The following is a 13,693-nucleotide window of genomic DNA, read 5'->3' as shown; positions in this document are numbered from 1 at the left end:
ATGAAACAGTTCCAACTGTTACAAATTACCTACTAGCGGATATTAAATAATTAACCATATGCTGCTGCAATAAACGAGTTGGTTCATCTTTCGTGCCAGGTAAGTTTTTTATCTTGAAAATATCTTGCACCGTGGCTTAGTGGTCAGGCGTTGCGTCATAACCAAAAGAAAGCGGATTCCATGCTGTATAGTGATACTATTGACGGCGTATATGTGGCTTTGAACAAAACACGGATATTGCTCCAACTCAGTGGTCACTAATGGGTTTTAGCATTCTGGGTGTCAGGTATATGCAAGCTAACTAAGGCCTAAATATAAGATCCAGTGACGTGCTACACTGTACCTCTACCACGAAGAATAAAGATCTTTCCGCGTCCCCTTTTTTTTTATAAATTTAGACATTGTCATACTTAACTTGTTGTCGTATGACACACTACTATATTTTGTTTTGATAAAAGTGAACCGCTTTGTTTTTTTTTTGCTATTCAGTTTCTAATATCTCTGTTCGCAACCCCCTCAACAGGAGGGCCAACTACAACTAAACCTTCTTTATAGGTGGATGGATCTTCTTTATCTGATGAAGGGACAAATGGAAGTAGTTACGAAGATAAAGGCAGCTCAAAGTCGTTGTCGACAGAATTTGACCAGTGGTGGGATCGTTTCGACAACGATTAAGAATTTATGTTTTATAAACCGTGTGTATAATGGATGCATTAATATGGTAGGGCGGGGAAAGATGGGACACCTGTCGTACAGTTTGTTTGCGTATTACCATCAGTGTAGTATATTGTGAGTAAAATGTGTGTATAAAGTGTTCACACAAGTCGCAAAAATTGCGTCAAAATGATTATTGCTGTATTTTTGCATAATGCGCTGTTACTATAAATAGATTTTAGTGTTACCTGATGTCAAGTTACTGCTTAATAGTTCCTATCAGAAAACTTGGGAACTCATTTTTTAAACAGACAATATTTTGCCTGGAACCTGCACAAAATTCAATAAGCGTTTTTTACGGCACGATTTTTCACCGTCGCCTAGCCATTAACCAATCAACTCCAATTTTGTGTATGTTAAGAGGAAGCGGTTCTTTTGGTTTGTCGCGTTTTGAAAAAATGTAAAGCTGGCTATTTTAAAAATAAATATTTAAAAAGTTTGAATTATTTGATTCACTCTACAGACCAAAGTCTTGTGTTCAATTCATATTAATGTCGCTCACAAATGAAAATGCCTGACTGACAGTCGCCGAAGCAGCTTTGGATTGGCAACGTTAAAAGTGAGTTTGTTTAAATCAAAACCAAGGTTTTTATAGCTGTGACGAATCAATTTGTAAATCTTAAGTTCGCCAGCCAAAACGTAGTAAAAGAATTAAAATACAGCGAATGGAAACTTCTTATATATATATACCATTACTACGAAACATCAATTCAATTTTTGGAAAACCGCGAGTTGTGATGTCATATTTATTCCAGGAAAGTGCGAATGTGCGTCCCAACGGAAATAGCTTGAAGTGCCCGCATTTTCTTGAGTACCATAGCTTAAGTATCAAGCCTGAAGGTTTAAGTGCTATGCTACACAACTGAGCGGTATAGTAGAACTTCCACGAAACCCAAGCAGCGTCAGAATCGTATCAGATTACAAGTAGTAGTACTGCAGCTTATACAGGTTATAGTGCAACAGCGCGGCACGGTTTACAGCAGTAATGTTTTTATAGGCAGAATTTGAACAGATGCTGACAGCAGTACTGTCACAGTTTTATCAAAGTAAGTCGTGCGTAACTTTCCGCAGTTTGTGGCTAGCTCGTAGTTAAATAATCCGTTGTAGCATATAACTCGTACGCTGACTGCAGAAAACGAGCAGGTAATTAATTATCAACGCTTGAGAAACCCTTATTTCCGCCCACCATTATGTAAAACACAAGCGACGTCATTGGTATTAAAAAAGTGGAATCCACTTGTTTATTGCAGCAGCATATGGTTAATTATTTAATATCCGCAAAGTATTTTGTAAGTGGTTGGAATGATTTTATATTACAGCCAATTATTCACAAACAAACGGCGTAGATCGTTAATATGCGTCCAATATTTCCCGTCGTGCATTGCGACAGAAACCATACACATTGTCCCATTAGGTTAGCAACTATATTTTGACAACTAGTTGGTAGCTTTGTGTATAAAACCTACTTGTGCCCGCAGCCTGTATCGAGGATTAGAAAGTATGCAAGCTAGATATACTGCTGTCGAGTTAGATCTGTCAAAACAACAATGGATTGCAGTTGAATGCTCGTATGGTTTGAGTATTATCCTGCGAAAGTTTAGTTGCATTGTGTGAACAGTGTGTTTGTAAGGACAGTTGCGTTGGATAACTATTATGTTATTCAGTCACCGCGCGTACGTGTTTATTTTCGCGCGTGTGGCTCACATGATGCATACGCATCCTACGATTCTGTGGACCCAATGCAATTAGGAAATTGCCGGTTACATTCTATTGCGCGTGGTCGGTCTTCTCAGCCATTGACACTCTATACTGTACCAATGCTGATTTCATTATAACTAGGTTGTGAGGTGCAATTTGAAAGCAGTGAAGGAAAGTTAAGTAAACCGCCTTGAAATTTATACAGCCATTAAGCGAGGTCAATTTTACACCATGAAAAACTAAATCACTCTTGAAATAACATACTCAGCATGGTTAAGCCGGCTTATTAACGGTTTTAGAGCGACAAACTCTAAGAGAATAAACGTTTTACAAAAGTTACGGAGTAATAAAGCAGCAGAAAGCATACAAAGTCTGTTTACTTTTCACTGCTATTAAATCTAACTAACTATTCCCTTTCATCGCAGTCAGTTGCTGTTAAGATTATGGATTTGTTCAGTCGTGGTGATAATTGGTTTTGGAACGAACGTTTCTGGCTGCCAGAAAACTACACGTTCAAAGATATTGAAAACCATAACAGCGAAACGAATATGCCAATCCGAATGCGTGTACATTTCCCGCTCGCTGTAGTTGTGATGCTATTTCTGCGTTTTCTCCATTACCGAATTGTGGGTTTCCTATGCAAGATAAATGGCGTCGTTGATAACCGACCCACTGTAAAAAATGTGCCAGAGCTGCATGCTTGTTACAGATTTACTAAACGGCCATCGGAAAGCCAGATTGATGCACTTACAAAGCGGGTTGATATGTCGCAGAGACAAATCTACGTTTGGTTTCAAAATCGTCGCAGTTTGGATAAACCAGGGTTGCTACAGAAAATCAAGGAGGGCAGTTGGCGGTGCCTTTTTTATGCCTTTATTTCCTGCTTTGGTTTTTGGACTTTATGGTCAGCGCCTTGGCTATGGGATGTATCTTACTGCTGGAAGGATTTTCCACTACAGACGATGCAGACCTCTGTAGTTATGTATTACTTGTTTGAGCTCAGTTTTTACACTTGTCTGCTAATAACTGCACTGCACGATGTCCGTAGGTTAGATTTCAAAGAACAAGTTATACATCATCTTGCTACCGTTGCTTTGTTGTCTCTGTCTTACGTAAACAACAGCATGCGAATAGGTTCTTTGGTTATGATTAGTCACGACGTAGCAGACGTGTTTCTTGAAGGTTGCAAGTGCTTTAATTACCTTAGGCGTCGAGTTCTGGCAGACATTGGTTTTATTTGTTTCTTTATAGCGTTTTGCGCAACGAGACTGTGCATTTTCCCTTTTCACGTTATAAGAGCGGCCTCGTTTAGCAACCCTTTCGCCATGTGCCCTTCTCATATATTATCGACGGCATTTCTTCTGCTGCTGCAGATTCTTCATTTATTTTGGGCACAAACTATATTTGCCATCGTGAAAAAAGTTCTTATGGGAGAACATGCCGAAGACTCCAGAAGTGACGTTGAAAGTGAATAAAGTTCCTCTGCAATAATCCAATTAGACATTTCCTATGTAATAACTAATTTGTTGCAGTTTAGTTCGGTAGTGACATCGAATTTACATATCCGTATAAGTGAAACTGTACAATAAAATGTAACCGTGACCAAAGCTTAAACATGTTTGTTTTTGTTGTTTTGGAATAGAAAAAAATCGTCTTTGGAATAGAAAAATATGTGTATAAAGTGTTCACACAAGTCGCAAAAATTGCGTCAAAATGATTATTGCTGTATTTTTGCATAATCCGCTGTTACTATAAATAGATTTTAGTGTTACCTGATGTCAAGTTACTGCTTAATAGTTCCTATCAGAAAACTTGGAAACTCATGTTTTAAACAGACAACATTTTTCCTGGAACCTGTACAAAATTCAATAAGCGTTTTTTACGGCACGATTTTTCACCGTCGCCTAGCCATTAATCAATCAACTCCAATTTTGTGTATGTTAAGAGGAAGCGGTTCTTTTGGTTTGTCGCGTTCTGGTAAAAATGTAAAGCTGGCTATTTTAAAAATAAATATTTTAAAAGTTTGAATTATTTGAATCACTCTACAGACCAAAGTCGTGTGTTCAAATCATATTAATGTTATCTCGCTCACGAATAAAGATGCCTGAGTGACAGTCGCCGAAGCAGCTTTGGATTGGCAACGTTAAAAATGAGTTTGTTTAAATCAAAACCAAGGTTTTTATAGCTGTGACGAATCAATTTGTAAATCTTAAAGTGCGTAAACACATCCCACGTCACTTTTATTTTTTTATGGTAAATTCATAAAGCGACTGTTTTATTGATTCCAAAAATACTTTGCTTATTAAAATTGGTCTAATATAGGCGTGGATATTCGTCCTCAAACAGTGATCTCCAGCGCTATCCTTTGTTTACCACGAGCTTCGTGATTGTGACGTCGGAACGTACTAGTCACGTGACTGATTCATTCGTAAAAGCCATAGATATCATATATATAACATAGACATCTTAACAATAATTATTAATTATTGTTAACAATAATTATTGTTAAGATGTCTATGGTAGAAGCGAAACTTGCGTAATTTTTGTATTTTTTTGCATTTTTTTTTGTTCTCTCGTATTTCGCTAAAAACACTGCCTCTCGCCTTTTTCAGTGTTTCTGAATGAGAGCGGCCACGCTTCAACAATTTTGTGGCGTGATTTGTCACGTGAGTAGTACACTTCTCAATTTTTTCGCCACGCAACTTTCAAAACAGTTTTATGAATTTCACGGTGTTTGAGCTGGAATATCTTTGGTTATACAGAACCGATTAAAACAAGTAAGGTGTCGTTGGAATTAGAAAAAACACACTCTATCTATTAAAGCGATGTACATTTGAGTGTGTTTAGGCCCTTTCAGTCCTCCAGCCATAACGTAGTAAGAGAATTAAAATACAGCGAATGGAAACTTCTCATATATATATACCATTACTACGAAACATCAATTCAATTTCGGGAAAACCGCGAGATGTGATGTCATATTTATTCCAGGAAAGTGCGAATGTGCGTCCCAACGGAAATAGCTTGAAGTGCTCGCATTTTCTTGAGTACTATAGCTTAAGTATCAAGCCTGAAGGTTTAAGTGCTATGCTACACAACTGAGCGGTATAGTAGAACTTCCACGAAACCCAAGCAGCGTCAGAATCGTATCAGATTACTAAGTAGTAGTACTGCAGCCTATACGGGTTATAGTGCAACAGCGCGGCACGGTTTACAGCAGTAATGTTTTTATAGGCAGAATTTGAACAGATGCTGACAGCAGTACTGTCACAGTTTTATCAAAGTAAGTCGTGCGTAACTTTCCGCAGTTTGTGGCTAGCTCGTAGTTAAATAATCCGTTGTAGCATATAACTCGTACGCTGACTGCAGAAAACGAGCAGGAAATTAATTATCAACGCTTGAGAAACCCTTATTTCCGCCCACCATTATGTAAAACACAAGCGACGTCATTGGTATTAAAAAAGTGGAAACAACTCGTTTATTGCAGCAGCATATGGTTAATTATTTAATATCCGCTAAGTATTTTGTAAGTAGTTGGAATGATTTTATATTACAGCGAATTATTCACAAACAAACGGCGTAGATCGTTAATATGCGTCTAATATTTGCCGTCGTGTATTGCGACAGAAACCATACACATTGTCGCATTAGGATAGCAACTATATTTTGACAACTAGTTGGTACCTTTGTGTATAAAACCTACTTGTGCCCGCAGCCTGTATCGAGGATTAGAAAGTATGCAAGCTAGATATACTGCTGTCGAGTTAGATCTGTCAAAACAACAATGGATTGCAGTTGAATGCTCGTATGGTTTGAGTATTATCCTGGGAAAGTTTAGTTGCATTGTGTGAACAGTGTGTTTGTAAGGACAGTTGCGTTGGATAACTATTATGTTATTCAGTCACCGCGCGTACGTGTTTATTTTCGCGCGTGTGGCTCACATGATGCATACGCATCCTACGATTCTGTGGACCCAATGCAATTAGGAAATTGCCGGTTACATTCTATTGCGCGTGGTCGGTCTTCTCAGCCATTGACACTCTATACTGTACCAATGCTGATTTCATTATAACTAGGTTGTGAGGTGCAATTTGAAAGCAGTGAAGGAAAGTTAAGTAAACCACCTTGAAATTTATACAGCCATTAATGCGAGGTCAATGAAAAACTGAATCGCTCTTGAAATAACATACTCAGCATGGTGAAGCCGGCTTATTAACGGTTTTAGAGCGACAAACTCTTGGAGAATAAAGGTTTTACAAAAGTTACGGAGTAATAAAGCAGCAGAAAGCATACAAAGTCTGTTTACTTTTCACTGCTATTAAATCTAACTAACTATTCCCTTTCATCGCAGTCAGTTGCTGTTAAGATTATGGATTTGTTCAGTCGTGGTTATAATTGGTTTTGGAACGAACGTTTCTGGCTGCCAGAAAACTACACGTTTAAAGATATTGAAAACCATAACAGCGAAACGAATATGCCAATCCGAATGCGTGTACATTTCCCACTCGCTGTAGTTGTGATGCTATTTCTGCGTTTTCTCCATTACCGAATTGTGGGTTTCCTATGCAAGATAAATGGCGTCGTTGATAATCGACCGACTGTAAAAAATGTGCCAGAGCTGCATGCTTGTTACAGATTTACTAAGCGGCCATCGGAAAGCCAGATTGATGCACTTACAAAGCGGGTTGATATGTCGCAGAGACAAATCTACGTTTGGTTTCAAAATCGTCGCAGTTTGGATAAACCAGGGTTGCTACAGAAAATCAAGGAGGGCAGTTGGCGGTGCCTTTTTTATGCCTTTATTTCCTGCTTTGGTATTTGGACTTTATGGTCAGCGCCTTGGCTATGGGATGTATCTTACTGCTGGAAGGATTTTCCACTACAGACGATGCAGACCTCTGTAGTTATGTATTACTTGTTTGAGCTCAGTTTTTACACTTGTCTGCTAATAACTGCACTGCACGATGTCCGTAGGTTAGATTTCAAAGAACAAGTTATACATCATCTTGCTACTGTTGCTTTGTTGTCTCTGTCTTATGTAAACAACAGCATGCGAATAGGTTCTTTGGTTATGATTAGTCACGACGTAGCAGACGTGTTTCTTGAAGGTTGCAAGTGCTTTAATTACCTTAAGCGTCGAGTTCTGGCAGACATTGGCTTTATTTGTTTCGTTGTAGCGTTTTGCGCAACGAGACTGTGCATTTTCCCTTTTCACGTTATAAGAGCGGCTTCGTTTAGTATCCCTTTCGCCAGAATGTGCCCGTCTCATATTTTATCGGTAGCATTTCTTCTGCTGCTGCAGATTCTTCATCTATTTTGGGCACAAACTATATTTGCCATCGTGAAAAAAGTTCTTATGGGAGAACATGCCGAAGACTCCAGAAGTGACGTTGAAGGTGAATAAAGTTCCTCTGCAATAATCCAATTAGACATTTCTTATGTAATAGCTAATTTGTTGCTGTTTAGTTCGGTAGTGACATCGAATTTACATATCCGTATAAGTGAAACTGTACAATAAAATGTAACCGTGACCAATGCTAAAACATGTTTGTTTTTGTTGTTTTGGAATAGAAAAAAAATCGTCTTCTAGCCCATGTAATATGTCTTAGTTTATAAAGATATTTGCTGTGTGAGACTTTATTTTAAGGGGAAGCAACGTGGTGAGCACCATTATTTTTTCAAAAGTATGAAATAAGTTTACAAAAGTACAACTTGCAAGCCATACCATTGGTGAGTCTTGATATTGGTTGGTCTGATATTTAAACACAACCCCAAGTTTTAATTCATTCAGACTTTTTTGTATAAGAGGGTCATCTGAAGGTGGGAGTTGTAATATAGGAATATTTATGTGTTTCACTCTCGTTATTTGGTATAGTAAACAAAGAACATTCAAAGAATTATAAAGCCGTACGACTTCCATAGACCGTTGTTAATTGTTTAAAACACGATGAGAATGTTTAGGAATAATGTACTGAAGGTGTCCCATCTTTCCCCACAGTACTATAACCTTAAGCAGTGAATTGACGCATCAGGTAACACTAAAATCTATTTATAGTAACAGCGGACTATGCAAGAATACAGCAATAATCATTTTGACGCCATTTCTGCGACTTGTGTGAACACTTAGTACACATTTTACTCACAATATACTACACTGATAGTAATACGCAAACAAACTGTACGAAAGGTGTCCCATCTTTTCCCGCCCTACCATATTAATGCATAAAACATAAATTCTTAATCGTTGTCGAAACGATCCCACCACTGGTCAAATTCTGTGGACAACGACTTTGAGCTGCTTTTATCTTCGTAACTACTTCCATCTGTCCCTTCATCAGATAAAGAAGATCCATCCACCAATAAAGAGGGAAGTTTAGTTGTAGTGGGCCCTCCTGTAGAGAAAAATGGTTGCGAACCGGGGTATTAGAAACTGAATAGTAATGAAATTTAGAAACAAAGCGGTTCACTTTTATCAAAACAAATTTTGTAGTGTGTCATACGACAACAAGTTAAGTATGACAATGTCTAAATTCAGAAAAAAAGGGGACGCGGAAAGATCTTTATTCTTCGTGGTAGAGGTACAGTGCAGCACGCCACTAGATCTTATATTTAGGCCTGAGTTAGCTTGCATATACCTGACACCCAGAATGCTAAAACCCATTAGTGACCACTGAGTTAGAGCAATATCCGTGTTTTGTTTAAAGCCACATATACGCCGTCAATAGTATCACTATACAGCATGGAATCCGCTTTCTTTTGGTTACGACGCAACGCCTGACCACTAAGCCACGGTGCAAGATATTTTCAGGATAAAATACTTACCTGGCACGAAAGATGGAGGGGGTTTCCATAACCCAGTACGTCGGTGCTTCCCCCCTTTTAAATATTTCTGGTTGGACACGTCGAACACGCCTGTGAAAATAAAAATAAATTCAATATGTAAATGAATGCAACTGTTTTTCCTCACGTGACGGGGCAGCGACAGTCGTTATAACACGAGTGTTCTGTTTCATACACCTCGTGCCAACTTACGAGTAACCGCATAGGCAACTTTGTGGGTGATTATGTTTTCCGATTTTCTCAATTTTATAGCTGGCAATTCGGACAACTCACAATGATCTACTGGATTAAAGCAATTGACGTTGAAATCTTGAACATAAACGCCTACAACAGTAGCACCTATCTATTCTAATCTAGAGGCGAGCGCTAATCACTGTGACACAACATCGGACTAAACACCACCAATATACTACCATCCGCATCATCAGAATCCACATTCACATCTCCAGGAGTTTCAACGCTCGGTATCTTTGCCGGGTCATTCGCTTGTGACGTCACAACGGAGTTGGCGCTCATCTTATTGTCGATGAAACTGTCGTTTAACATGGTTCGCTGTTTCTATGGGAAAGTTAAGGCTAATTTCAAGGCATATAGTACTCATGTTAAAGTATGAATTGGACTTTTAAGGACTAAATACGATATAGTAAGATGGGGAAAATGGGACTTCGTTCATTGTATTTGCTTGTCTTATTTGGTAGTAAACAAAGATCATTCAAAGAATTATTTACCGTATCCTCACAACTGTTGGTAATTGTAAAAACACGATTCGAATACTTGTATTTTATGTGTAACAGCTGTCCCATCTTACATCACAGTACTCTGTATTTTCTCAATACAACAAATATAGCTAGCAAAACACCACCGTTACCGCTCTGCTACGAATGCAACGTTCCAGCCACTTTCGGATCGTCCTCTTTGCAACTTCCTCCTCAATTTCCGATTCTAGTTTCTCTCGCATCAGAAGCTCTTCTAACTGCAAGCTCTTCCGGATGTCCACACTCCTATACGCGCACATCCTGGATGTGTGCATGTTATTGGTCAATACCACATTTCCACTCGGAAAATGATATATCAAAAGACGCGTGAAACACATTTTGTATCTCAAACATCATTAACTTACATCAACACGTCATGGAAAGTTACATACAACGCTTCCTCTACGTTCCTGCCGCGTAAAGTCTGTCCGTTGGCCGTCCATCCGTTAGAACGATTCCCAGTGTTTGACCTACGGCCAGCGCGTTCCATCTCATAGCACATATGTTTAAGCAACAACCTGTCTCTATATTGGTCTATGTGGAGACGACCTTTTAATAGACGAAGCACGGATTCGACCTGGAAACACGAACAGGAAATATGGGATTTGGGTGGTAACAGTATCCCATCCTACCCCACAGCAAAATACGTTATTGTTGCGTCCAATAAACTTCGGGATATTGTTTAAAAACAGAGCAATAACATGAGGTATCAGACTTTATAATAATACAACAATAGTTACCTACCTGTTTCTTCAGTTACAATATCAAAAATAAGGAAAAATGCAGAATAATAAAAGAACATGATATAGTAACAAAACTACAGTCATTAAAGCACGCTTAAGATTAAAAACAAATACAAAAGTCTTACGTCTTTTACGTCAATAGCTCCTTTTCTCTTCACATCCACAGTATTCCACGTGACTTGGAACATATGCAGGTCGTTATAACTGAGAAGAATGTCTTCGTCCATCGTGTAGAAAAGTGAGAAATTCTCAACAATGATGGCTGAAAATGTCAACAGTTGTAAAGTGATAACTGTTATAATATAACCCAATACCGTTTACCCATATACAGAATATTAGGTGTGTAAAAACACAGATACTCGTGTAAGGATACAATTCTTATAACAGCAATGTCGCTAATACTACTCAATTTTTATCAAACAACAAAATTAAAGCTAAATACATAATACTGTGGGGTAAGATTAGCTCATAACATTCCATATTTTCTAATCAAGATTTAAACAATTAACAACGCTGTTTTAAAGTTGTTAAGATACGGTTATATAATTCTGTAAATATAATTTATTAACTACTAAAAGGACTTAGTTGGCTACCATTTTTGGCCACATTGTGACAAAAAGTTAAACGTTTTCACATTTAAAAAGAAAATTCCGTGCCTACCAACTAGCAGGTTGAGCATAATATAAGCAATGATGACGTAGAAACTACAGAAGTAAACCAATGCTGCTGTTTTGTTGCCACAGTCAGTTTCCCAGTAGTTGTGGTGTGGTGTACACCGAGGGGGCTGGATCTGGAATATAAAGTAGGTTGGGGTAAGATGGTTCATGTTTTCATTCTCCGTTATCTCTATATTTGGTAAACAAAGAATATTTAAAGAATTATTTTACAAAAATATTTCTGCCTGCATACGGGGATAATAAACCAGTCAGTTATAACAATAGTGTATTTTTTTTCGTGTATGACTGAAAATTTAAACAACCAATAAAGGCCACTGGGTTGTAGCAATTGTCAATAAGTGTCTTGCTAAAGGTCAAATACACAGACAATAGTAGCAGCGTCAAACATCAATCTATATCCTCTCAGCTAGAGGCAGGCGCGCTTACAACCGTGCTAAGATATTAATTAACACTCACCATGCAGTCATGCAATTCACACTCACCATGCAGTCATGCATTATTTTATTCCAATCTTCACCAGTAACGATACGGAACAGCACGGTGACTGCAAGTGGTGCAGTAGCAAAGTTGGCATGACGGTCGATATTTTCACCATACCTGGTCAAAAAAACAAGAACAATATGATAAAAGCGAAGTTTAATTTGGTGTTTAATACAAAGGATGAAGTCCTGCAGCCAGCCATGCAGAAAGGGATCTAGGCCACATTTGATTTATTAACCTATTTAATCGAGTAGCTTTTATATTAAGTGAGTTGTTTTGGTTATTTTGTATGTCAACTCTACTTTTACAGAAGGTGGGGCCAAATATTATGTGAAACTCGTAAAACACACTGAGTGTGAAAAATTGGAGTCTCATAAACAATAATGGCATTTGCAATTTCTTATAATCAAAGCAAATATTTTCTCCATCTATATTTGCCCTACCAACAAGAAAAGATTTTGACAGGTAATTTCCTTCATTTACGATAACTAGTTTATCATTTCAAACGGTGGCCTTGGTTTGTATTTGCATTGTAAACAAGATACTCACTTAACCGTTCCAAAGAGCACGACACCAGCATATGCGTAACACAGAAGTAGAAGGAACATTGCAAGTATGATGAAGAAAGATCTGTAAACACTCACTGCTACTGTGGTAAGTAACATCTTCAGTGTTGCCTAGAGAAAAAACTTAATTCAACAGTGTTGCGCAATAAACGAAGTTTTAAAATACATATGTTAGGTTAAAACAATATTATAAAATTTGATGAGTAATAAATTCATTAAAAAATTTAAAAATAATTTAGTTGTTGAATTGTTTTGTGGCAATAAAATAAGGTTGCTAAATAATTGTAAAAAGAGGATTAGTATATATGGGAAATTATGTACTAACTGCTAACAGTATCCATTTTACCCCACTTTACTATACCAGCGTAATGTAACTAAGAGCCAATACAATTTTACTTACATGTTTTCCACATATGCTGAAAAACCTGAGCCCCACCAATACCCAACCTATGTTATAAACATAAGCATTTTGTCCGGGTAATATGAACCACATCATCACCCATCCTACATCGCATATCGTCACCACCATGTCGTACCTAGAAAAAAATATTTTTTGAACTTAATTGTGTTTTTTTTTTATAAATTTTATAAGGTGTTCATATCTGAAAAGATTTTTTTTTTAATTAAACTAAATTTTTTTGATAAATTTCCCCACTTTTACATGTATAAGAATCTAACAATACTAGGTCTTGAGTAGATGTATCAGTATACCAACATTTGCACTTGAATTTTTCTTCATATTTTTTAAAGTTGGATATTTGGTAGTACTTGTATTCTGTTCAATGCAATATGGAACTAGTTCAGAACCACACATTTTATATATATAACATTAATTATAACTCTTTATTACTTTTAATTTTATTGAAAATGACCCACTATCTTCACACTACAGAAACCAATTCATTAAAAGAATATACATATGCTAAAAAAAACAAAAAAAATCAAAAACGTTAAAATCTTCAACAATTAAGAAATTTCCGATCTAACAATGGAATTAATCAAAGATAAATATCTCATCCGATCTTCCACTTCTTGCTCCACAACCTCACCTGTTCCTCCAACTACTGATGGTTCCAATGAAAGTAAGTCCGATGACCTTAATGATCATCTCTAAGAGGAAGATGAAAGTGAAGACAATCGACGCATAGAGAGGATAGCGAGCATGAGGATTAGATGATGTCCACTGTGGAAAAAAGACTTAAATTATTACTTTAACTGAATAA

General features: G+C 37.4%; 1 protein-coding gene and 2 pseudogenes across 4 annotated transcripts in view; 2 read left to right on the top strand and 1 right to left on the bottom strand.

Annotated features, from left to right (window-relative positions):
- The first annotated feature begins 2,157 nt into the window (after positions 1 to 2,157).
- LOC149738983 (ceramide synthase 5 pseudogene) lies at positions 2,158 to 4,026 on the top strand (annotated as a pseudogene). The gene has a single exon (XR_016384709.1). The product of XR_016384709.1 is annotated as a ceramide synthase 5 pseudogene (transcript).
- A 1,096-nt stretch (positions 4,027 to 5,122) lies between these two features.
- On the top strand, positions 5,123 to 7,952 carry LOC149738982 (ceramide synthase 5 pseudogene; annotated as a pseudogene). Its single transcript, XR_016384708.1, has one exon. The product of XR_016384708.1 is annotated as a ceramide synthase 5 pseudogene (transcript).
- Positions 7,953 to 8,437: 485 nt separating this feature from the next.
- Positions 8,438 to 13,693, bottom strand: part of LOC149738978 (sodium leak channel NALCN-like) — a 30,596-nt gene continuing 25,340 nt past the window's right edge. Inside the window, exons 30-40 of one of the 2 annotated variants that reach the window (XM_089875605.1) lie at positions 13,520 to 13,653; positions 12,871 to 13,006; positions 12,454 to 12,581; positions 11,907 to 12,021; positions 11,408 to 11,537; positions 10,873 to 11,009; positions 10,370 to 10,581; positions 10,118 to 10,265; positions 9,663 to 9,807; positions 9,232 to 9,321; positions 8,438 to 8,801 (exon numbers count right to left, since the gene is read on the bottom strand). In XM_089875605.1, the coding sequence (XP_089731731.1) occupies positions 8,647 to 8,801; positions 9,232 to 9,321; positions 9,663 to 9,807; positions 10,118 to 10,265; positions 10,370 to 10,581; positions 10,873 to 11,009; positions 11,408 to 11,537; positions 11,907 to 12,021; positions 12,454 to 12,581; positions 12,871 to 13,006; positions 13,520 to 13,653 (1,530 nt within the window). In that variant the 3' untranslated portion in view covers positions 8,438 to 8,646. Of the gene's footprint in view, positions 8,802 to 9,231; positions 9,322 to 9,662; positions 9,808 to 10,117; positions 10,266 to 10,369; positions 10,582 to 10,872; positions 11,010 to 11,407; positions 11,538 to 11,880; positions 12,022 to 12,453; positions 12,582 to 12,870; positions 13,007 to 13,519; positions 13,654 to 13,693 lie in introns of those variants that run through there. The other variant, XM_089875606.1, reaches the window with a different exon arrangement.

This window comes from Ciona robusta, chromosome 3 (genome assembly GCF_009617815.1).
Source record: "Ciona robusta chromosome 3, ASM961781v2".
NCBI classification, from domain to species: domain Eukaryota; kingdom Metazoa; phylum Chordata; class Ascidiacea; order Phlebobranchia; family Cionidae; genus Ciona; species Ciona robusta.
This window is presented reverse-complemented; position numbering and strand designations above follow the sequence as displayed.